Source organism: Borostomias antarcticus, assembly GCF_949987555.1.
Source record: "Borostomias antarcticus genome assembly, chromosome: 9".
In the NCBI taxonomy this organism is placed as follows: domain Eukaryota; kingdom Metazoa; phylum Chordata; class Actinopteri; order Stomiiformes; family Stomiidae; genus Borostomias; species Borostomias antarcticus.
The window spans coordinates 26754643-26777648 of record NC_140242.1 but is presented as its reverse complement, the minus strand read 5'-3'; the positions used below and the strand labels follow the sequence as shown (position 1 = coordinate 26777648).

At 47.4% G+C, this 23006-nt stretch overlaps 2 protein-coding genes across 2 annotated transcripts; one reads left to right on the top strand and one right to left on the bottom strand.

Moving 5' to 3' along the window:
- The first annotated feature begins 664 nt into the window (after positions 1 to 664).
- Positions 665 to 11328, top strand: ankzf1 (ankyrin repeat and zinc finger peptidyl tRNA hydrolase 1). The gene is made up of 17 exons (XM_084443628.1): positions 665 to 806; positions 976 to 1049; positions 1478 to 1626; positions 1897 to 2027; positions 2270 to 2372; positions 2490 to 2710; positions 2846 to 2955; positions 3173 to 3326; positions 3461 to 3683; positions 4133 to 4237; positions 4401 to 4577; positions 4663 to 4788; positions 5338 to 5647; positions 8378 to 8489; positions 8637 to 8804; positions 8901 to 8971; positions 11071 to 11328. The coding sequence occupies exons 3-17, from the start codon at positions 1491 to 1493 to the stop codon at positions 11198 to 11200; spliced, it is 2277 nt and encodes a 758-aa protein (XP_084299754.1). The 5' UTR covers positions 665 to 806; positions 976 to 1049; positions 1478 to 1490; the 3' UTR covers positions 11201 to 11328.
- A 780-nt stretch (positions 11329 to 12108) lies between these two features.
- glb1l (galactosidase, beta 1-like) lies at positions 12109 to 21477 on the bottom strand (the record flags this gene model as incomplete). Its single annotated transcript, XM_084442956.1, has 16 exons — positions 12109 to 12312; positions 13171 to 13398; positions 13484 to 13615; positions 14367 to 14480; positions 14588 to 14677; positions 14781 to 14855; positions 15434 to 15552; positions 15845 to 15885; positions 16176 to 16297; positions 16461 to 16519; positions 16660 to 16840; positions 17752 to 17846; positions 18386 to 18446; positions 19443 to 19593; positions 19954 to 20123; positions 21472 to 21477. The coding sequence occupies 16 exons, from the start codon at positions 21475 to 21477 to the stop codon at positions 12109 to 12111; spliced, it is 1848 nt and encodes a 615-aa protein (XP_084299082.1).
- Between the last annotated feature and the right edge of the window lie 1529 nt (positions 21478 to 23006).

The following is a 23006-nucleotide window of genomic DNA, read 5'->3' as shown; positions in this document are numbered from 1 at the left end:
TTCCCCCCTTGCTCCCTGGGTTATGATATATTTTGCACTGTCCTTTCTTTGCTCTGTCCTGTCCCTGCACCCTGTCTATTGTTAGCTAGTCATCAGTGTTATGCATCAACTGACCTGAACAAATTATTAGTATGTGTAAAAACCTACCTGGCAAAATAAAATATGATGATGATTCTTCCTCTTCTGATTCTTCTTCTACTGATTATGAAGTCATTATGGAAATGTACCCGATCAGTGGATGTACATGGATTTCCAGAGGTATGTGTTTGTCCAAATGTCTTCTGTGACTCTCCAGACACCAGGGGTGGAGGATAAAGTGTCAAGATTTGCTTGAAATGGAAGCTGCTTTTGCAGAGAGGGAGGAAAGTTTGACCACTCAGTGTCTGGATGTGGAAAAATCCCTAGCAAACGCCCAGTCTCGCTGTGAGATAGGTATGGGTTGACAATAATATCAGTATCCCATTATTAATTATTATAAATAAATAAAAAAGAAAAGCCTCTTTGGGATCCAGGTTGATTATTTGTCTGTCTACCCTCCTGTAGTGAAAAGAGAACTGCAGGATCTGAGACAGACCTCCACTGAGAAGCAAACACATGTTACTCAGCAAGACTTGCCCAGAGACAAAAAAACAAGCAGCCGCAAAAAGAAATGAACTGTGAACGTATTTTACTTCCTGCATTATTTGAAATTATATATATTTATATTTTGAGGGGTGTTTGATCTTAATTGTGTCCGTCTTGTACCTTGCAGGCCCTAGATTGTGTTTGGGACTGTGTACTGTATGAGAAAGCATTTGTGGAATATGGTTTGTATGAATTTTTCAATAAAAACAAATTAATTGAAAGCTTGTTTTATTGATAGGCTATGATTCATGTACTGAGTGCTAGCCTACCATAGAGACAGACACACACCCCCACACACACCCCAAACATAAACAAAACGCTTTTGATTTTGGCACTTCTCATGTTCCGTAGAACACGTGTTGCGGTTGCCTCGGGACTTGAGAAGCAGCTGTGTTCTGACGCGAGATTTTGTAATATTGCCGATTGTAAGTATATAAAATTCACAACTGCACATTCACATTACCGTAGAATTTGAATCTATTTGCGTACTGTACTAGGTATAAACACATTCTTATAACAGTAACGTTACTAAAGCTAGCTTGACATGTATTCACGTTAGCTAAACTGGCTATTCTAGCTAGCTAGCCATTTCACTCCAGCTGATATTACACGTGTCATTGATGGTGCATTTGGTCACATAACTTGCTTTACATAGCCTAATTAGATAAGTCATGTGTCTGTTTACAAAGTGCCGTTTATTTAGAGGGCTGACTACTGGAAAGTACACAATCTCGCAGCTAGCCTCCTTCACACTCACTGTTCACTCTGCACTGTTGGCTAAAATACATATCTTTATCTGCCATAAATACAGATCTTTATCTGCCTAAATACATATCTTTATCTGCCATAACAGAAACCAGTTCACGATGCCAGCTGGGGCGGAATACCGTTCGATCTTTGAATGCGGTGGAGAGGACGGGGCACTAGATGGCCTGAGAGAAGTCACTCACTTCAAGGAACAGCCTCTCCAGTCCAACAGCGAGACATCCTCAAACAATCAAGGTGGGTAACTAACTTAAAGGACAGCTTCGGAATTTAGCATTATAAGCCATGTTATAAGGTTATTTACAATCATATGCAGCGGCCGATATCAAAGTTTTGTCAAACGGTGCATTCTTGAGAGCCCGTAGCCGATAACACTCAATTGACCCATAGGTGCATAGATAAAATCCCTCAAAAACACACTCTCATTTTCAAAGACAGGAAACTCATCGAGTGGTCACTGGTGTCCTTTGATGGACAGCCTTGTTTCTTTATGTCTTCCATCTATAGGAGGCGTAGCCCTGTGCCCAGCAGTGAGCTGTGTGGGTGATGGCAGTAGAGAGAGCAGTCTTGCCAGAGAGGTGTCAGACAGGAAGGTCTGTTCTGCGTGCCAAAGTCACTTTGACAGCCGTGAAGAGCAGGTATGATCAGACCGACTTGGAACTGTTTGTCGCATTTGTAAGATCCACAAAGCAAGAGATTCACTTACTACTTAATAAAACAAAAATCGCGGAAATGTGTTCAAAAGGGAAATAAACAGGCTTTCCAACGGTATCAAATTTATTGCCAAGAAGCATTGTTATGACAGAGTACTCATCTACCAAACACGAATTTCCGAACTTTGTTTTGTTTATTAGAATGAAAGCTGTCGTTTCACCTTCAGATGGAGCATTACAAACTTGACTGGCATCGTTTCAACCTGAGGCAAAGGATTGTGGGGCTGCCACCAGTCACATCGGAGGAATTTGAGAGGAAGAGTGGCGTAGGTGAGAAGAACCCCCAAAGACAGCCTAAAGCAACGAGTAACACGGAAAGAATGTTTGACATTGATTTGCCATATTGGCGTGACCAATAATATCTCTTCCTGGTTTTCCTCCAATCAGGAGACATGTCGAGTATCTCAGGGTCAGACTCTGACTCGGAGGACTCTGACACGGAGGACTCGGACAGTGACTGGGCCCTGAACCACACCCGGGTCACCCCTGCAGAGAGCGACAGCTGTCTGGAGGCCGAGTCCTCCTCTTCTCGTCTCTCCAGCAGAGTTGTCTTCCAGAACGCCCAGGGCCAGTATCTGACCGTGCACCGCTGTGTGCTCCAGAGCAAGGTAGGCCCAAGCCTTTCACTCCGAGTGGAATTTCTTTGTACCTTGACCCGAATGAACCAAGAACCCTATATGCTCCTGTATGCTATGCTTTGAGACTGTATATCGGTAAACACTATTTCTTCTTCTGTGTTTCAGTCAGAGGTTGGAGGAGACTTGGTGGCCTCCCTGCAAAATGTCAGCAACAAGGCAGTGTGGGTCATCCTCATGACCGGTGGTGGACACTTCGCTGGGGCCGTCTTTCAGGGGTCAGTGTGTCACTAGTCACGTGATACCAGACTTTTGAGATCTCCGCCTCCGAAAGTCTGGAGACATCTCCTGTAGCCTCGCGTCACCAGTCTCCCCTCGGGGAGAACAGCCTGGTATCTATTTACTTAACTGCCTTAAGCCCGCCCCATCATCCGGCTCGAGCCTGTAATAGCCTGTAATAGCCTCGAGCCTCCTCTCCTCCCCTCTGTCTTACAGGAGAGAAGTGCTCCAACACAAGACGTTTCACCGCTACACGGTGCGCGCCAAGCGGGGCACCGCCCAGGGCCTCCGGGACGCCAAGGACCGCAGCCACGCCCCCAAATCGGCCGGCGCCGCGCTGAGGCGCCATAACGAGGCGGCGCTCGTAAAGGTTAGACAGATACACTACTCTTTAACGGCGCAGAGCAAACAGAAACGGGTGAATATTGTTTTTTGGTCGGTTCCCCGCGTGACCGTCTGCATGTCTGAGCGGACGTTCTCTCCGTCGTCTCTCGCCTGTCGCAGGAGATTCAGGACCTGCTGGAGAGCTGGGCTGAGCACCTGAAGGAGGCCAGCGTGGTGTTCCTACGCGCCCCCAGCTACAACAAAACCATCTTCTTCGGCGGCCGGGCGGCACCGATGGACAGGAAGGACCCTCGGATCCGAACGCCGCCCTTTCCCACGCGCAGGGCCACCCTGAGAGAGGTCAAGAGAGTTCACGAGGTGCTCTCTTCTCTGCACGTCTACGGTAGGAGCTACTGAACACTCCCGGGGTTAGGGTTGGATGTGTACGGTAGGAGCTACTGAACACTCCCGGGGTTAGGGTTGGATGTCTACGGTAGGAGCTACTGAACACTCCCGGGGTTAGGGTTGGATGTCTACGGTAGGAGCTACTGAACACTCCCGGGGTTAGGGTTGGATGTCTACGGTAGGAGCTACTGAACACTCCCGGGGTTAGGGTTGGATGTCTACGGTAGGAGTTACTGAACACTCCCGGGGTTAGGGTTGGATGTGTACGGTAGGAGCTACTGAACACTCCCGGGGTTAGGGTTGGATGTCTACGGTAGGAGCTACTGAACACTCCGGGGTTAGGGTTGGATGTCTACGGTAGGAGCTACTGAACACTCTTAGCGTATGGAGGCCAAGCTCGCTTGTTGACATGTTATTTATGTTCAGGAAATGTGTCTTGAACTACAGGGAAAGATACCGACGTCTCCGATATACTCAGTCCTTCTAAGAAAGTGTGGAGGAAGAAGGAGCCAAAACCCACAGCAGAACCGCACCCGAATCAAGACGGGACTGGTGAGTGGGTGTATGAATGTTAGTATATAATAATAATAATAATATAATAAATAATGTTAGTATATAAGGAAGACTGTTTTAGCTGGATTAATTTAAGAGGAGTCACGTGGTGGTATTTCCAGTGTGTGGTCTCGAGTTGTGTTGTGTCCCCTGGGTCTGTCAGCACCCCCTGCTGGAGCGGAGGAGGAGGACGGGAGTTCAGGAGAGTCGGTGGAGCTGGTGACAGCGGAAGTGACACTTTCGACCCTTGACCTCAGGGAGCACGAGCTCCAGCCCTGCAGACAGCGCCGGAGGAGGAGGAGGAGGAGGATGAAGGAAGGGTGCAGAGCAGAGGCCGAAGGTGAGTCTCGATAACGACGGGGGGATATCCCTCAGAAAACCGTCCAAGGTCACTAAGTCTCGTATCGTGTTTTCCTGGATCTCAGCCAGTGATGAGGAGGAGGAGGAGGAAGAGGTAGCGGAGTCCGCTCCGGTGGAGGAGGACGGTCAGGAGAAACCGGACAAGACCAGAGGCAGGAGGAGACAGCGTAAAAACACCCAGCCTGAGGAAGGTGAGGCTCTGACAGATGACGACCCTAACTGTCACCGGCCATCAGAGAGTGTATTGTGTTTGTGAAGGGGATTCCCCGGCCTACATCCTCCTCTCCCCATCTGCGTCTCTGGGAGCATCGCTAAATATTTAAAACCGCTTAATTAGGGCTGAGTATCGATTCGAATTTCAAGAATCGATTCGATTCCGATTCACAAGGTTCAGAATCGATTACAACGATTCGATTCGATTCAATATCGATTTGGTTAGTGTTACTAAAACCTGATTTTTTTTTTAGCTGTAACCTTAATTACATGACTGCCAAGTTATGCAACACATCAATACTAGGGCTGGGTATCGATACTGATTTCCAAAAATTAATGAATGAATCATTGAATGAATTAATGAACTATTCATTCCTTCATTTATTCATTCATTCATTAAATAAAAGATCAATTTTGGGATTCATGAATCGTTTCTGAATCATTTGATTCAGAATCGATTCAGAATCGATTAATCGATTTCTTTAACCCAGCCCTACGCATAATCCCCAAACTCTGCGTCTTCCCAGAGGAGCCTGCCGAGTCGTGGGAGTACGCCCTTCGGGACGCCCTCTTCACCGCCTGCAAGGTCGGCGACACGGACTCGCTGCGCCGCCTCCTCGGGCTGCCGGAGGAGACGGAAGAAGACCGGGGCGGCGAGGGGACAGGGGAGCGGGGGAACAGGCAGCAGCAGGGCAGCCCCGGCGCCCCGAGGACCCCAGCGCTGCTCAACAAGCCCATCGACTCGTCAGGCTTCACCCTGCTGCACGTGGCCTCCGGCGCCGGACAGAAGGCCGTGGTCAGGCTGCTGATGGACGCTGGAGCGGACCCCGCCTGCAGGTAGGAGTCGCCATTTTCATTTTCACTTTATTTATTTATTTGAACAGGGACAGTGCACATTAATCAACCACAGGAGTAAATGTGTCAGTCTTAGCAAAAAAGCTAAATTTCAACTGCAGTCCCTGAGGCCAGATATAAGCCATCGCTAAATGGAAAAAGGTTATAGTTAAAAGCTAACATAAACTAAATAACATAACTAAAACATAGCACTCACTATACAGACTCTGCTAAAACGGACAACAAAGACACCAACGGGGCAGATAAATGAGAATTTAGCGTAGCTATAGCATGTACGTGATTTATACAACGGGTAGTTCCGACCTCGCAATCTGGTTGGTTAAGAGCCGTTGTATACGCCACGATATACCACGGGCAAAGCCTCTTTATCGTTCTGTGTGAAATATTACTGCGGCGATTATTACTGCATGTGAAAACGTTCCGTTGCGTAACGCTCTGTTGGTTACATTATGGTTTCTCCTCAAGAAAAATAGAAATTTGAGTTCAACATTCAGTTCTGAGTTCTATCCAACCTGTAGCCTACCACTCTGGTTTATCATCATCACATTTGCACAGGAAAGGTAGGCTACACTTCGCTCATGGCTAGCTAGGCTGGTCAGGAGCATTAGTTTGGTTGCTAGGGCTCATTGTTCGTCGCTTTGAAACTCCATAGCAACGTGATATTAAGGCACTGAAATAGTAGGTATTTATCCCATAAAAATGTCCTGATGATGTAACCGTTGTATAAAAGCGATAAGTCACTCGATGGTTGTATATGGCCCGTATACCACGGGGCACCTATGACCGCAGCACAACCCGTGGTATATAGACCATATACCACAACCCTCGAGTGAGTTACTGCTTCACTCACCCATTGTCTATATACCATTGTGTCGTCTAGAGGGGAGGGTATTCTCTCGGGTGTGTGTCGTCTAGAGGGGAGGGTATTCTCTCGGGTGTGTGTCGTCTAGAGGGGAGGGTATTCTCTCGGGTGTGTGTGTCGTCTAGAGGGGAGGGTATTCTCTCAGGTGTGTGTGTCGTCTAGAGGGGAGGGCATTCTCTCGGGTGTGTGTGTCGTCTAGAGGGGAGGGCATTCTCTCGGGTGTGTGTGTCGTCTAGAGGGGAGGGCGTTCTCTCGGGTGTGTGTGTCGTCTAGAGGGGAGGGCATTCTCTCGGGTGTGTGTGTGTCGTCTAGAGGGGAGGGGATTCTCTCCGGTGTGTGTGTGTCGTCTAGAGGGGAGGGGATTCTCTCCGGTGTGTGTGTGTCGTCTAGAGGGGAGCGTATTCTCTCAGGTGTGTGTGTCGTCTAGATGGGAGGGTATTCTCTCGGGTGTGTGTGTGTCGTCTAGAGGGGAGGGTATTCTCTCGGGTGTGTGTGTGTCGTCTAGAGGGGAGGGGATTCTCTCAGGTGTGTGTGTCGTCTAGATGGGAGGGTATTCTCTCGGGTGTGTGTGTGTCGTCTAGATGGGAGGGTATTCTCTCGGGTGTGTGTGTGTCGTCTAGAGGGGAGGGTATTCTCTCCGGTGTGTGTGTGTCGTCTAGAGGGGAGGGTATTCTCTCGGGTGTGTGTGTCGTCTAGATGGGAGGGGATTCTCTCGGGTGTGTGTGTGTCGTCTAGAGGGGAGGGTATTCTCTCCGGTGTGTGTGTGTGTCGTCTAGAGGGGAGGGTGTTCTCTCGGGTGTGTGTGTCGTCTAGAGGGGAGGGTGTTCTCTCGGGTGTGTGTGTCGTCTAGAGGGGAGCGTATTCTCTCGGGTGTGTGTGTCGTCTAGAGGGGAGGGGATTCTCTCGGGTGTGTGTGTGTCGTCTAGAGGGGAGGGTATTCTCTCGGGTGTGTGTGTGTCGTCTAGAGGGGAGGGTGTTCTCTCGGGTGTGTGTGTCGTCTAGAGGGGAGCGTATTCTCTCGGGTGTGTGTGTCGTCTAGAGGGGAGGGGATTCTCTCGGGTGTGTGTGTGTCGTCTAGAGGGGAGGGTATTCTCTCGGGTGTGTGTGTGTCGTCTAGAGGGGAGGGTGTTCTCTCGGGTGTGTGTGTCGTCTAGAGGGGAGCGTATTCTCTCGGGTGTGTGTGTCGTCTAGAGGGGAGCGTATTCTCTCGGGTGTGTGTGTGTCGTCTAGAGGGGAGGGTATTCTCTCGGGTGTGTGTGTGTCGTCTAGAGGGGAGGGTGTTCTCTCGGGTGTGTGTGTGTGTGTGTCGTCTAGAGGGGAGGGTATTCTCTCGGGTGTGTGTGTGTCGTCTAGAGGGGATGGTATTCTCTCGGGTGTGTGTGTGTCGTCTAGCGGGGAGGGTGTTCTCTCGGGTGTGTGTGTGTGTGTGTGTGTCGTCTAGATGGGAGGGTATTCTCTCGGGTGTGTGTGTGTCGTCTAGAGGGGAGGGTATTCTCTCGGGTGTGTGTGTGTCGTCTAGATGGGAGGGTATTCTCTCGGGTGTGTGTGTGTCGTCTAGAGGGGAGGGTATTCTCTCAGGTGTGTGTGTGTCGTCTAGAGGGGAGCGTATTCTCTCGGGTGTGTGTGTGTCGTCTAGAGGGGAGGGTGTTCTCTCGGGTGTGTGTGTGTGTGTGTCGTCTAGATGGGAGGGTATTCTCTCGGGTGTGTGTGTGTCGTCTAGAGGGGAGGGTATTCTCTCGGGTGTGTGTGTGTCGTCTAGAGGGGATGGTATTCTCTCAGGTGTGTGTGTGTCGTCTAGAGGGGAGGGTATCCGAGGCGCTTTATCCAGCGTGTGTCTGTTTCCGGCACAGGGACAAGAAAGGCCAGACTCCCTACGTCGTCGCCCCCGAGAAGGACACCAGGAACGTGTTTCGCAAATACATGGCCGAGAAACCTGACCAGTACGACTACGGCAAGGCGCAGGTGAGACGCCTCCCGGCATCACGTGGTGGGGCGCGGTCATACGTAGCCGGGGCCCGCGTCGAAAGCAAAGCCCTTAGAAATCGGTCCTCGTTCGACTTCCGAGGACTTGTTGGCCCGGCGTCAGACGTGTCCTTGGTTGTGTCCTAGGTCCCGGGACCGCTCACAGCAGAGTTGGAGTCCAAAAAGTCGGAGAAGAAAAAGGCCCAAAAAGTGGCAAAAAAACAACGGGAGAAAGAGCAGAAAGAAGAGAGGAGGAAACAAGAGATGGAGGTGGAGGAGAAGAGAAGATTTGTCGCTCTTAGTGACCGGGAAAAGGTATGGAAAGGTTTTGATTTGGTTTGGAGGTTTTGGCTTTCTTTCAGTATGCCAGCGTTGTGTGACCTCTGACCTCCTCTTCCTGTGTGGACACAGAGGGCTCTGGCGGCAGAGAGGAGGCTGGCTCAGCAAAATGCTGCAACTGGAAGCAACCTCTCTAACACCAGGTGAGACACCAATCCCTTTACCTCTCTAACACCAGGTGAGACACCAGTACCTTTAACTCTCTAACACCAGGTGAGACACCAATCCCTTTACCTCTCTAACACCAGGTGAGACACCAGTACCTTTAACTCTCTAACACCAGGTGAGACACCAATCCCTTTACCTCTCTAACACCAGGTGAAACACCAATCCCTTTACCTCTCTAACACCAGGTGAAACACCAATCCCTTTACCTCTCTAACACCAGGTGAAACACCAATCCCTTTACCTCTCTAACACCAGGTGAAACACCAATCCCTTTACCTCTCTAACACCAGGTGAAACACCAATCCTTTTACCTCTAACACCAGGTGAAACACCAATCCCTTTACCTCTCTAACACCAGGTGAAACACCAATCCCTTTACCTCTCTAACACCAGGTGAAACACCAATCCCTTTACCTCTCTAACACCAGGTGAAACACCAATCCCTTTACCTCTCTAACACCAGGTGAAACACCAATCCCTTTACCTCTAATACCAGGTGAAACACCAATCCCTTTACCTCTCTAATACCAGGTGAAACACCAATCCCTTTACCTCTACTCAAGTGCAGCCCGGTATCACGGCTAAACGTGTAATAGATGAGTAGTCACTTGTGTGAAACGGCTCAGTATCACATTTTAGCCGTGCTTAAACGTAGAATACACCCGTTGTTTAAAAACATGTAATAGACCCGCTGCTTAAATGTTTAATAGAGCTGATTTACGAAACCGGACCCAGGAATGGAGCTATCCCCTCCCTCGGGCACGCTCGTCTGGAGGCTTGCAGGGGAGTGGCAATATGCGATATGATCCTTAACCGGTAGTTCTCCTCGCATCTTCTTTTACAATTTTCGTCGGTGTTATGCCTGGTGATGCCATCACAAATGTTATCTACTCGAAACTTGCACCATGTGCAGCCTACAGTAAAAACATTACAACTGTTCTTCCTCCGGTCCAGACCGGATGATTATGTGATGCGTCATCCAAGGCGCTTCCCCTCTAGACCGGCGAAACAACACCGAACGAGAAAGGCCCCAGACTAGCGCCGTCCGAGTAGCTCCACCCCTGGGTCCAATATCGTAAAACCAATTTCGCCGTTTCACACAAGTGCGGAGCGCGGTCCAATTGCTCAATGCTCGCTGCCCACACGATTCCTGGCTGCCAAACTATTATTATATAACCTATATATGCGATAAGAGAAACGTTTTTAAACACTGGGTGTATTCTACGTTTAAGCATGGCTAAAATGTGACACTGAGCCCTTTCACACAAGTGACTCTACTCGTCTGTTACGGGTTTAGCCGCGATACTCTGTTGCCTCAAGCGACTATGTTTACTTTGGGTGCGTTCGTAAACATGCTCGGAGCGTACCCCCGAGTGCTCTCTGGGCATTCTGTGCGCCCTAGCCTCGCATCACCAGTCTCTCCTCGGGGAGAAGAGCCTGGTATCTATTTACTTCACTGCCTTAAGCACGCCCCCTCATCCGGCTCGAGCCTGTAGAGCCCGCCTCCAACATCCGCTTGCTTTATTTTTCCTTAACCGGTAGTTCTCCTCGCATCTTCTTTTACAATTTTCATCGGTGTTATGCCTGGTGCGTAATCGCGCTTCCGCTCTAGACCGGCGAAACAACACCGAACGAGAAAGGCCCCAGACTAGTGCGCCCCCGTTCGAAAAATTCAGAGCACTGCACTCTGGGAGCACTCCGAGCGCACGCACTGGGTGCTCCGATTGAAAAGACGGTTTGTCCGAGCGAACAGGCCGTTCCTAAATTAACTTAATTTCAGAGCGTTCTATGACGTTAAAACCAGAGCACTCTGAAATCAGAGCAGATTCTCCGAGCGCATTTACGAACGCACCCTTTAATCCACTCAGCTGGTGACATTGACATTTGCACAAAGTTGGAACTCACAAGAGATGGTTAGTGATCACTTTGTGTGCGCATGGTTGCGATAGTCATTCTGATGACGTAGCACATGAGACCAATCATACCATTCTCTCTCAAGCTGGGTTTGTGCTTGTGTGTGTGTGTGTGTGTGTGTGTGTGTGTTTGTTTGTGTGTGTGTGTGTGTGTCTGCCAGTCGGTGCTGGCAGTGTGGGGAGTCGCTGCTTGGCAAGGTCCCGTTCCAGTACCTGGACTTCTCCTTCTGCTCGCCTCGCTGTGTCCAGACGCACCGCAAGACTAACAACCCCACTACCGCCAAGAACTGACATCCATACGACGTTCACTTACAGGCAGTAACACTGCTTCACCAGCAGGTGGCGACAGAGCTGTGAAAATGACAACAACCCACCTCAGTGTAACTGAACAAGCAGAGGAAGGACTCTTGGATGAGGAAGGCGATGAAGCTATTCAGGGCTTTCGTGGCCCAATGTCACGGGATGTTTTTAATGATTATAGTGCGTTATCATGTCAAAATAAATATGATTGCATTGCTTATTGTTAAGCCAATTGTATTATCTAATCCAGTGTACAAGTGCATGTGTTTCGGTAAATTAATTCACTGGGAAGCATTGTAAAGAGTGCAAAAGCATAATTTATATACAGTATCTGTAATTATTAAAAGGCATCAGAGGCACAGCAACTCGAATACAATCAATACAATTACCAGCAATTACCAGAACATTCACTTACTCCTGGCTACTTCCTGAGTTACCACTGAAAACCATACCTTTTCATGTTTGTGTCGTATTTTCCAACCGCAGGCTACTGTATTAATACTGCTAATATGTGGCAGTGCAAATGGGTACATAAACCGAAGTCTGGTTGAGTAGTTTGTCGTCATGTGATACTGACGTGAACGGAATGCTTGAAATGATCAGTGATGCAGGATCAACAGATCAAATGTCAATGTGACAAGAGTGGAGTGATCGATGGCAGAAGAAACGTAGCCCGAACAGACGAGTGGTACCGCGCTCCACGGGATTAGCTTGGGGTCGCGTTCGGAGGGCCGGACCGCTCAGAACCGGTCACGCGGAGAGAACTCTGTAGCACTGATAAAGACTCTCCAACGCTCTCTTAATGACACAGCTGTACTATCTTAACCGGCCAGTGAAGCCTCGCCCTCCTGAACTGCCCCATGCTATCCGTGTGTGTGTGTGGGTGTGGGTGTGTTTTGTCACGTCTTGCTGGCGGTGCTGTTGAGCTGGGCCCGGTCCATGAAGAGGACCCGTGTGTGCGCGGGGGCCCGCTCCAGCTCCAGGACCGTGATGTTGTTGGGCCGGCTGGCGCTGAGCAGTGGCCCGGGGACGTACAGGGTCACCTGGGGACCCCGGGCCGGCCAGTACCGACCCAGGTTCACTCCATTGATCCACACCTGACCCTGGGGATGGGGAACCAGACCAAAGGGACATCAGCCCATTATAGACTATAAGGCTTTGTCAGCGTGCACCAAGAATTTCCGCTCAAACACAGCTCTGCTCCTCAAAAGAACATTTGAAGTAAAATATCTGTTGAGTGCTGGTTTTCTTCTCTTTGTGTGTGCGTGTGTGTTTGCGTGTGTGTTTGCGTGTGTGTTTGCGTGTCCTGTTTGCGTGTCCTGTTTGCGCCCGGCACCCTACTCTTAAGACACTGTAAACCTTTGAGTGAAGCACGCCAAGACTTTACCCTACGACACATACTATAGCTTTTACCTGCTACATTTCTGATAGTGTGACGACACTTAGCTTCATGAACGCTCATCGTGTCGTGAATTGTGCCGAGTCATATCATTCTTTCCCAACCAAAATACATTTCCACGGAAGAGGACATCTTTCTCGCCTGTACCAGCCTTATCAAGGTTAGTCTCGCGATGCCATACTTCAGATCAGACTCATCTCTGCATCCGAAAGTCTGGAGAAATCTCCATTGAAAACAATCGCTACCAATCAGAGCCACTGCCTACATCTCCAATAGGGTGAAGGACCCGCCTTCCTGGAAATTATGTCCTCCAATCAAACTGGAGAATCAAAACATTCACCGCCCCATTAGGAAGGACCGCCCTAATGTTGGATTGGTTCTGTAATAGTTTTTTTTTTTCTTCTAATCTCAAATTGTTTCCACCCACTTTTAGCAACAAAACCTGTCAAAATAAAAGTCTTCAGTCTAGGTCTCTAGTTGAGCGCAGTGTTTAAAGACTTGACAGGTGAGTCTATATCAAGAACCCACCCCTCAGCAGCTGGTCATGGACATGGTCTCTCACCTTGGTCCAGTCGTTGAGCTTGAGGAAGGTGTCCCACGCCAGGCCGTTGGGCGGCAGGCTCCCCGAGTAAAAGACCGGCCCGCCTGCGGGTTCGGCCCGTGGGCCGGGCGGGGAGCGACTCTGGCCCGAGTGAGGCCAGCCCCTGGTGACCGCTCCGTCTATGTCCAGAGGATAGATCTCCCAGTCCTTCAGCACGTCTCTCCCCAGGATCAGATTACTCAAGAGTCCCTACAGACACGCAACAAACGAGAGAGATCAACCGGGCGGAACGTTTTCTGCACCCCCTTCCTACCCTCCGGACGCGGCCACTTACCTTGTAGTCGTTGATCTTGCTGCCGAAGTTGACCCTGCCCATGTTCTCCACTAGAACGTCCATGGTGTCGCCCCGGCGTCCGGTCACCTTCGTCACCAGGGTGATGTCTCTCTCCAGCAGGCCCTGGAACACCTGCTCACACAGAGGGGACCGCCCTCGTCACAAGAGCCACACAGATGAACGCCACACGTCAAGTACTGAAGCCTATCTATTATATAGTACCCTTTCCGCACGCCGATGTCAAACGTACAACCCTAGGACAAAGGACTGGCATGCTCAACTCACAAGGCTAGGATTCATAACGGGTGCAGATTCCAAAATATACAGGATCAAAAATGGATACGTTCAAATGTTTTTTTTTATGCATAGTAGCAGACAATAGTGAATGTGTTTCAGCCCTCTGACCTTAACGTGTACAGCTCCCAGGCAGAAAATACCCATATATATATCTATAAATATATATATATATATAAACTGCTCAAAGAAATTAAGGGAACGCCAGTCATCAATTATCATCGTGGATCTCCATGAACAAAATAACCAAGTTGAAAATCTTTATTCATTACATTGTGCAATTCGCCGAGAACAAAATGACGGTCAATGGAAACCAAAATCATTAACCAATTTAGGGCTGGATGTGATTAAGTGTGAGTAAGTGTTCCCTTAATTCTTTTGAGCAGTATATATATATATATATGGGTCATTAACGCCTAAGCAATGTAAACGCTGATGAAGATATATAACCCTAACTGCAATCCCACTATAAATCCACTATAATAATAAAACATTTTTATTTTTTTTGCTTTCAGCCTTGTGTCTTGTAAGTTAGGAGACCCTCCAGCCCACAGAACAAAGCCCCAGAGGGAGAACAGCAGGTACCCACCCCGTTGACGGTCACGTACGCCCGGTCATGAACGCCATTCAGGGGAGAGATGAGGGGCGTGGCCTCTGGGAGGTCTCGGGGCAGCGTGGTGCGGTAGAGCATGTAGCCGTAGTACTGAAAACGATAAGAGACACAGCGCGCTGAGTTCTCCTGCTTCCGGGTTCCACGCACGGTTCTACTGCAGGATACGATCCTACGGTTCTCCCCGGAGCCCAGGTTACCTGCTTCATCTCCTCGAAGGTCAGAGGGTACGATGACCTCACGGGTCCCTGTGGGGACAGGGTGCCCAGCAGGGCGCTGATGTTGCCCACCTGTGACAGAGCTCAGTAAGATAACTGATTTTTAACTAGATGTACGGTACCACGTACAGTATTTGATCAGCCTGCTGAAGGGATTTTGAACATGAACTCGTACCTCTGTCAGGGTCACAAAGCCATAGGCAAACTTGGGAGATGGTGGTGGCATGGGACCGACGGGGATATCTCTAAACTAAAAAGAAATCACCTCTATTACATTTAACGTTAACACTTAATATTAAGGTCCTCTTATTAACCATTAGTTAATAGGTAATAAGGTCCTCATAAGATGCTTGTTAACTTTAATGTGTGTTAATAGCATTAGAAATATGTTTACTGTTAGATTATAAGACATAAGAAACTTGTTAACAGTTTATAAACTGCTTGAGAACATTAATAAAAGCCTTATTAGTTGCTTATAATACTTATTAGTCATTAATTATGGGCTTATGCACATTGTTTTATAATCTAACAATAAACGTGTTTATAATTCTATTATTCACACTTATAAATGTAAGCATCTTACAAGGACCTTAATAAAGTATGAGCCTATTAACTCATTTGTTTAAAAGATCCCCATAAGGGATTAATCGACTAGGACTTCACCTTAATAAAAAATTCATTCATTCAAAACTCAGAATACAACAATACTAACTACATCCTGCTGGTCATAGCCCGGTCCCAGACCTGAGTGTGCTCTAACAGGGGAGATGGGTGAAACGTATACTGATGTAGGACCAGGCTATTGCCTGGAGAGTGCTTCTGTGGTACCTTCTTGATGACGTCCCTGATGGCCAGTAGCTTCTCCGTGGGGTCGCCAGCCTCTGTCAGAGGGGCGTCGTAGTCGTAGCTGGTCACCACCGAGCGGAACCTGTTGTCATGGTCAGCTCCTGTCGATGGTCAAAAACAGACAAAGTACAGTATATTAGAACAGACTGATCTGGGTCTAAATACCATTTGAAATCATTTCAATTATTAAAATTGTGGGTTTTGCATTTTTAATTAATAAAAAATGCAAACCCCGCCCACCTGACACTCCAGGGAGACTCAACAAACGCTCAAGTATTTGAAAGGATTTTGAATTGTATTTTGACCCAGGCCTGTATTACACCAGATCTTTCTTACAATTACAATTTAACAATGACTTTAGTGACAAAGCAATAATGACGCAGGTCACTTAACCATTCCAGTAGCCGAAGTTTGTCCCTCCTTCGAACATGTACCTGCGGTAAGAAAATAGACATTATCCTTCTTTACACCGTGGGTGTGAGAAAAGAACCACAAAGGGGTTGGGGTGAAAATGGTAAATGGACTGCACTTATATAGCGCTTTTCTCACCCCTAAGGGACAAAACGCTTTACAATGGCCTCTCATTCACCCATTCACACACACACACACACCAGTGGTGCCAGCAGGCCATACAAGGCGCTAGTCTGCTCACTGGGAGCAATTGGGGGATTCAGTGTCTTGCTCAGGGACACGTAGACTGGAGGAGGCGGGAAAAGGGACATACATGTTGACGTTGGCACCCATGGACAGCATTTCTCCAAGCATTTCGCTGACTTTCCGAGTGTCCACCTGGGCGTGTTTGTCGCCCCAGTGGTCCAGCCAACCCGTGTAGAACTCCGAGTTCACCTGCAACAACGCACACATGGCGGCTGTAGTAGCGTAACACAAAATACATCCATAGATGGAGAATTCCAGAGAACGCCTCAAGTAAATACTTGTTACTAATGTGTAATAACTTGTTAATGAACGTTAATAGCATGTTAATAACTGCCGAACAGCCATGACTCACCAGAGGGCCTTTTGGCTCAAACCTCCTTTGCCGTGTGAAGGCTGTGGAGCTGTTGGTGTCTGAAGGGAGAGTAGAAGCAGTTACACAGCACGCCTATAACACCTCAACACACAAATACGATCCCCTGGAGGTGATTGCTCTTCCCATGCCATTGCTCACGCGATGTGTCTGGTTCAACCAGGCTAGTTTTAACACCAACCTGTCCCGAAGTCGATGGTGGCGTACAACCCTTCCAGCGTGCCGCAGGTCATCTCCCGGTCGGTGTTGCCGTCGGTGGTGAAGAGGACCGTGTTTTCTCCCAGGAAGAAGCGGAAGAGCATGCGCAGGTGACGCATGTAGTTGTAGTCGCAGGCGAAGTAGCTGCCATACTCGTTCTCAACCTGGAGGGTTAGCAACAGACCGGTCACTCAATCCGGAGGGTTAGCAACAGACCGGTCGCTCAACCTGGAGGGTCGACGACAGACGGTCACTCACTACCGACTGTCCTGTGGACAGAGCGACACAAGGAACAGGACCAGGCAGATAGGAGAGGTTTTCAGACCTGCTCCTGGAAACGGAGAGAGACGGAAGTGCTGAGACATCGTAAATTGACGTTCTATTCGGAGCTACTGAAGCTAAAATTGCATTGAAGTGGCTCCTACTGTACGTCAACATCTGACGCTTCCATCTTTAGATGTTCCTTGATGTTCTCCAGAGAGTCTCTTCAGGAGGCTGGCTGTTATTAAGGTTAGGGTTAGGCTAGTCTCGCATAGCCAGACCTATCTCCACACTTCGTTTACACTGTGCCAGCACTGGAGAAAGGTCTGGCTGGACTCATTACTATTCAGTGATGGGAGGGAACGTTGTATTTCTTTAAACTAATCACACTTGTCTTCGGCGGGCGGTTAAAGTTAAAATGATTGTCACACACCCGACCTGAGGATGGTGAAATTAGTTCTCCGCGTTTGACCCATCCCCTGGGGGAGCGGTGAGCAGCAGCGGTGCCGCGCTTGGGAATCATTTGGTGATTTAGCCCCCCAATTCCAACCCTTGATGCTGAGTGCCAAGCAGGGAGGCAATGGTATGACTCGGCCGGGGATCGAACTCATGACCTCCCAGTCTCAGGGCGGACACTCTTACCACAAGGCCACTGAGCTGGTTGCTAGGTTGTTGTTTCACGCAGTCTGGATTGAATCTGATTGGGCAGGGAATTAGATCCGTCGCCACCGATTGGGCAGTAATAAACGAATCGAGTTTATCCCCAAAACCTACATCCGTTGTGACAGATTAGGGTTTGACCATTGTTCTCTACCTGCACACTGATGATATTCCCTCCGTTGGAGTAAAGCCAGGGCCTCACTCTGGGAAGAAGCTCGGCTAGCCAGGTGCTCACAGCCTGCAGATAATCTGCAACAGGAAGACACATGAAATCAGTTTGACCAAACGAGGATGTAGATAGAACAGGTGCTTCTGATGTCTTGTCTGGCCTGCCTCTTCATATTAGATCCTCCAAGACCCTTGAGCTTTTAAAAAATCCTCCCTAAAAACCTCCTTTTCTCCCTGGCGTTTTAACCAGTCTGTGCTCAGAATCTGAATAAATAACAATAAATATACAATAAAAAACAATAAACACAAAAACACATCATAGAGCAGAAGATGCATATCACTTGGAGTCCCTACTGTGTCAGCCTGCTCACTATTTATCACTATTGAGGATTTTTATTGAGGCAGGGATAGACGACTTCTGAACCCGGCCTTCAAGCCTTCTTCATGTTCAATGTCTGTATTGTTTGCTGTAATTTCCTTGTTTTGTTGAGACATGTTTTTATCTAGGACCCACCTTTGTACAGTACTTTGGTCGACTGCTGTCGTTTTAAACGTGCTATAATAAATACATTTTGATTTGATTGATTTGTCCATAGTAAGGTTAGCGGAAGGAACTGTACCTGCGTCTGCTGAACGAAGTATGATGTTGGGTTTCTGCAGCAGCCAGGCTGGTAAACCACCCTTGAAGGGCAGAAAAACACAAACTTCAGATACAGTATCACCCAGCATATCAGGACACTGCTCTTTACGCCTGAACACATGATTTTAATATCCCTGTCTGGGGGCGCCCTGGTAGCTCTATGGATTGGGGCGTGCACCATATAAAGGCTAGTCCTTATCGCAGCGGTGTGGGTTCGAATCCGGCCCACACCCTTTGCTACATGTCTTCCTCTCTCTCTCTCTCTCTCTCTCTCTCTCCCACCTTTCCTGTCTGTCCTTCCACTGTCCTATCCTAATAAAGCAGAAATGCCCTAAAAATATCTTTAAAATATACCTGTCTGTCTAGCTGACAGTGTGTGTGAGAGTTCGAGGGAGAGAATGTTATGATCGGCAATACAAAGGCTGCATTCCGAATCGCGTACTTCCATACAATATAGTATGCCAAACATTGATGTAGTATGCTCCAATACATAGTATGCCACATGCAGTATGGCAAAAAATACCAGGATGTCCTTCTACATCCGGCCGTATTTTGCAGTATGCAAGCCAGCACACTTTTCTGGCTATTCTGACCCACAATCCTGTGCTCAGCAGTAATTATGTCACATGTGCGAGTCGCGCCGGAGGCGTTTTGATGAATCCCAGCTGTGGACCAATGTCGCTTCACGGACAGCGACGGATGTGGTCAAATTTCAAGGCGCAATGTAATGACAATTACGTAGCATGTCCCAATTGGATGCGTACTGCGTGCAACGTACTTTCTAGCAGTACTTTTCGAGCAGCTGTAGTACATACTGGTAGTAAAAAGCGGAAGTATGCGATTCAGAACGCAGCTTAAGTCTGTTACTTAATGGAGTGTGACACAAAGACAGTCTGCCTCTGCGTAGCTGTTGTCAGGTGAGAATGGGACTCATAGTGCCTCCCTACGTCATGTGACAGGGTAGTCAGCTGACTGCAACCAGACTTCAGCAGGCCCAGATCTGAGCAGTTGGTGGAGGGAGACGACTCGCTGCTCACCATCTCCCATTCCGCGCAGATGTACGGCCCTGGCCGCAGGATGACCAGGAGGCCGGTCTGGTTGGCCAAGTCCAGGAAGTGCGTCAGATCTCGGTCGCCAGCGAAGTTGTACACCCCCTGCGTGGCCTCGTGGAAGTTCCAAGGAACGTAGCTGTAAACAAAGAACAGAGCATTTACTGATAGTTTACATTACATTATAGTCATTTAGTAGACACTTTTATCCAAGGCGACTTACACAGTGCATTTAACATAGATAGTGTACTACGACTAACTCACAAGTGCATATCCTTTCTACACAAGTGACTAAGGGCATAATCTAATGCTAAAGCCAAAGTGCAAGAGTAGCAAAATATAAATACAATATGCGCTTTAAGAGGCAGGGTCCTGGTAGTACTTCAAGTCAGTCATTCACTAGCATATTGCACTGATTCTATAATACATCTAAACCACACAACAAGACCCATAGGGTGGGCATCTTTGAAGGACATGGTCTTTGCCGCTGTGTACCCACATCTGTACCGCGTTGAGCCCAGCCATGTACATCTTGACCAGCCGGTCCTTCCAGTAGTACTGGGGGATCCTGGAGTAATGGATACTGCCGGAGACATACTGGAAGGGCTTCCCGTCCTTCAGAAAACAGTTTCTCTTGTAGTCTATGGAGAAAGTTTTGTCCACTGACACCTGCAACCAAAAACAGAATACTGTTACTATATCACACAAATAACTCGTCGTGTCATGGAGCAATGGCTCATGGGTAAATATGCAACAATCCATGTTAATGTCAGTGCTGTTAATATCAGTAGTGCTAATGTTCCATTCATAAAAATGCATGGTCATGTGTACTACTGTTCGTATGCAATGAAGAGTACAATCGGGATACATCAGATCCAAGTACTGCTGAAAATAAAGTAACGTCACAGTAACTTGAATGAGGACTTTTTAGGCTACTTACCAAGTTTCGATTTGCAGCAAGAAATGGCAAACCCAATAATACTACAACGGAGAGAAATATCTTCACCACCATAGCTGCTTCCTCCGTATGTGGATTCACTAGTAGGCTACTTCAAACTGCCATCCTGTTTTTGTATGATCTTCGATTAGCTTCTGTGCACTTTCTATAGTCTGGTCTGCTTTAGACTATGGTCCAGTCATATAGCGGCATTACCATCCCGCTCCAAAGAAAATCACTATCATGTGATGTTCACATTTAGTCTACTCTTCTGCTGGGTCCTAAACATCATAGAGTTCAAACCCAATCCTGCTCGGACTTTGAATAGTCATTTCACACACGGAATCACATATACCTGTTACTAAAACATCTATAGGCCTATGGTTTGAGAACAACTATTAATTACATCATCATTACATATATTTAATTTCAGCATGTTCCTATTATCATCTAGTGTTCATCATTAATTATGAATACATTGTAATAAGTCGGTAACTACAAACTACTGAATAAACAAGCAAACGAACCTGACGAAATTCTACCTGCTGTCCCTAACCTTCCCTCGGTGTCATTCCCAGCAGGCGCTTGTCACGGACAATATCTGTTGAAAGTGAACAAAGAAACACTGTTGTGGCTAACATGGTCTGTGAACAAAGCAGCCTGTTCAGGAAGAGTTGTCTTTATCGCAGTCTGCTCCTGTGCAACACAGGTTACAGATAGTTCCATGCATGTTCTGTGCCTTGTGTGATGCATGTTGTTGGATAGTGGTGATGCCAACGAGGAGACATATCATATTGTATCATATCATTCCTATCATATAACACTTTTTCTTCTGTTGTTAATTTGTCACCTTATGTTATTGTATTTGTATTGTATTATTTTGTATATTATTGTATATTGTTTTGTAGGCTTTATTGGGCGGCTGTATCTCAGGAGGTAGGGCAGGTCATCATCCAATGATCAGGTCGGGGGTTCTAATCCCTGCTCTTCCTGTCCACATGTAGAAGTGTCCTTGGGCAAGACACTGAACCCCAAATTACTTCCAATGAGCAGGCTAGTGCCTTGTGTGTGGCAGCTTGCCGCCATTGTGAATTTGTGTGTGAATGGATAAATGAGAGGCCATTGCAAAGCACTTTTGGATAAAAGCCTTATAAGTGCAATCCAGTTACCATTTACAATCCATTATATTGTATTTGTATTGTACTCTAGCCTATGTGTCACTTACAATTGTATGTTACTGTATTTTGCTCTGGCCTGATTTGTCCTAGCAATATTAATGCACAATCAGACCAAAGCAAATTCCTTGTATGTGAAAGCCTACTTGGCAATAAACCTGTTTCTGACTCTGATTCTAAAGGCTTCTGATTCATGTTCCTCTAATCCCCTTGGAAAAAATGGGCCCCTGGGCCTGGATGTGTAGAGGGGGCCCCGCTCCTTACCAGACCTGTTGAATACAATGTCCCCTGCCTAGTGTGACATACAGCATGGGTTGTGTGTTATTATATAATGTTATTATGTGTGTGATATAGGTATAATTATGTGTTATATACAGTATGTGTTGTGTGTGATATAGGTATAGTTGTGTGTTATATACAGTATGTGTTGTCAATCAATCAATCAATCAATCAAAGCTTTATTTGTATAGCCTATTTCATACCCAGAGGCAACACAATGCGCTTTACAGAGAACAAGGGAGGTGGGCATACGACCCACCCCTACATATTCCAGAGGGAAGCAAAAAAACAGTAATCACCCGGGGGTCAGATAAGTGAGCTGTAAAAATTCTTCCCTGACCCCTCTCAACAAGGCGATCGAGCAAGCTCCTGGAGTATGTTTGTCTACCGGCTAAGAACATGTATAAAGCAATACATTACATTAAATTACATTTCAGAGTAAGAGAGGCTCAAAAAGCATCATAGGAGAGACATGGCAAATACTGGTGTGTGTTTGCTATGGCCCAGGCCTAAAGCCGGAAGTGGGCTGGTGTATGTCTGTGTGTACGTGTGTGTGTGTTAACTAAATGCTACGACATCCACAGCAGACACAGGGGTATCTATTGGACTCCGGGAGGTCTGCTGGTGACAGTGGGGCATCCACTGGACCTGGTTAGAAGATAGGAGGGAGAGAGAGAGGCACTGGGGAGAGGGAAGGCAAAACAGGGTTAGTAGCACACAGAGCCATAAAAGCAATACAGATATTAAAACAGGCAACCTGGAGCAAGCTCCTGGAATATATTTGTCTAATGGCTAAGAACATTTATAGAGCAATAAATTACATTAAATTACATTTTCAGAGGTATAATTATGTGTTATATACAGTGTGTGTTGTGTGTGGTATAGGTATAGTTATGTGTTATATACAGTATGTGTTGTGTGTGGTATAGATATAGTTGTGTGTTATATACAGTATGTGTTGTGTGTGGTATAGGTATAGTTATGTGTTGTATACAGTGTGTGTTATGTGTGGTATAGGTATAGTTGTGTGTTACAGTATATTCAGTATGTGTTACATTGCATTACAGTCATTTAGCAGACACTTTTATCCAAAGTGACTTATTTCAATAATTGCATTTAATGTAGATACTGTAGTAAACATACTACTACTCGTACTACTGG

What these genes read in the sequence shown, in the direction of transcription:
- ankzf1 (XM_084443628.1), top strand. Translation starts at nt 1,491, where the DNA reads ATGCCAGCTGGGGCGGAATACCGTTCGATCTTTGAATGCGGTGGAGAG. An exon ending in TTGACAGCCGTGAAGAGCAG is followed by an intron (nt 2,028 to 2,269) that starts GTATGATCAGAC and finishes TTTCACCTTCAG; the next exon opens with ATGGAGCATTACAAACTTGA. An exon ending in CTCTTAGTGACCGGGAAAAG is followed by an intron (nt 8,805 to 8,900) that starts GTATGGAAAGGT and finishes GTGTGGACACAG; the next exon opens with AGGGCTCTGGCGGCAGAGAG.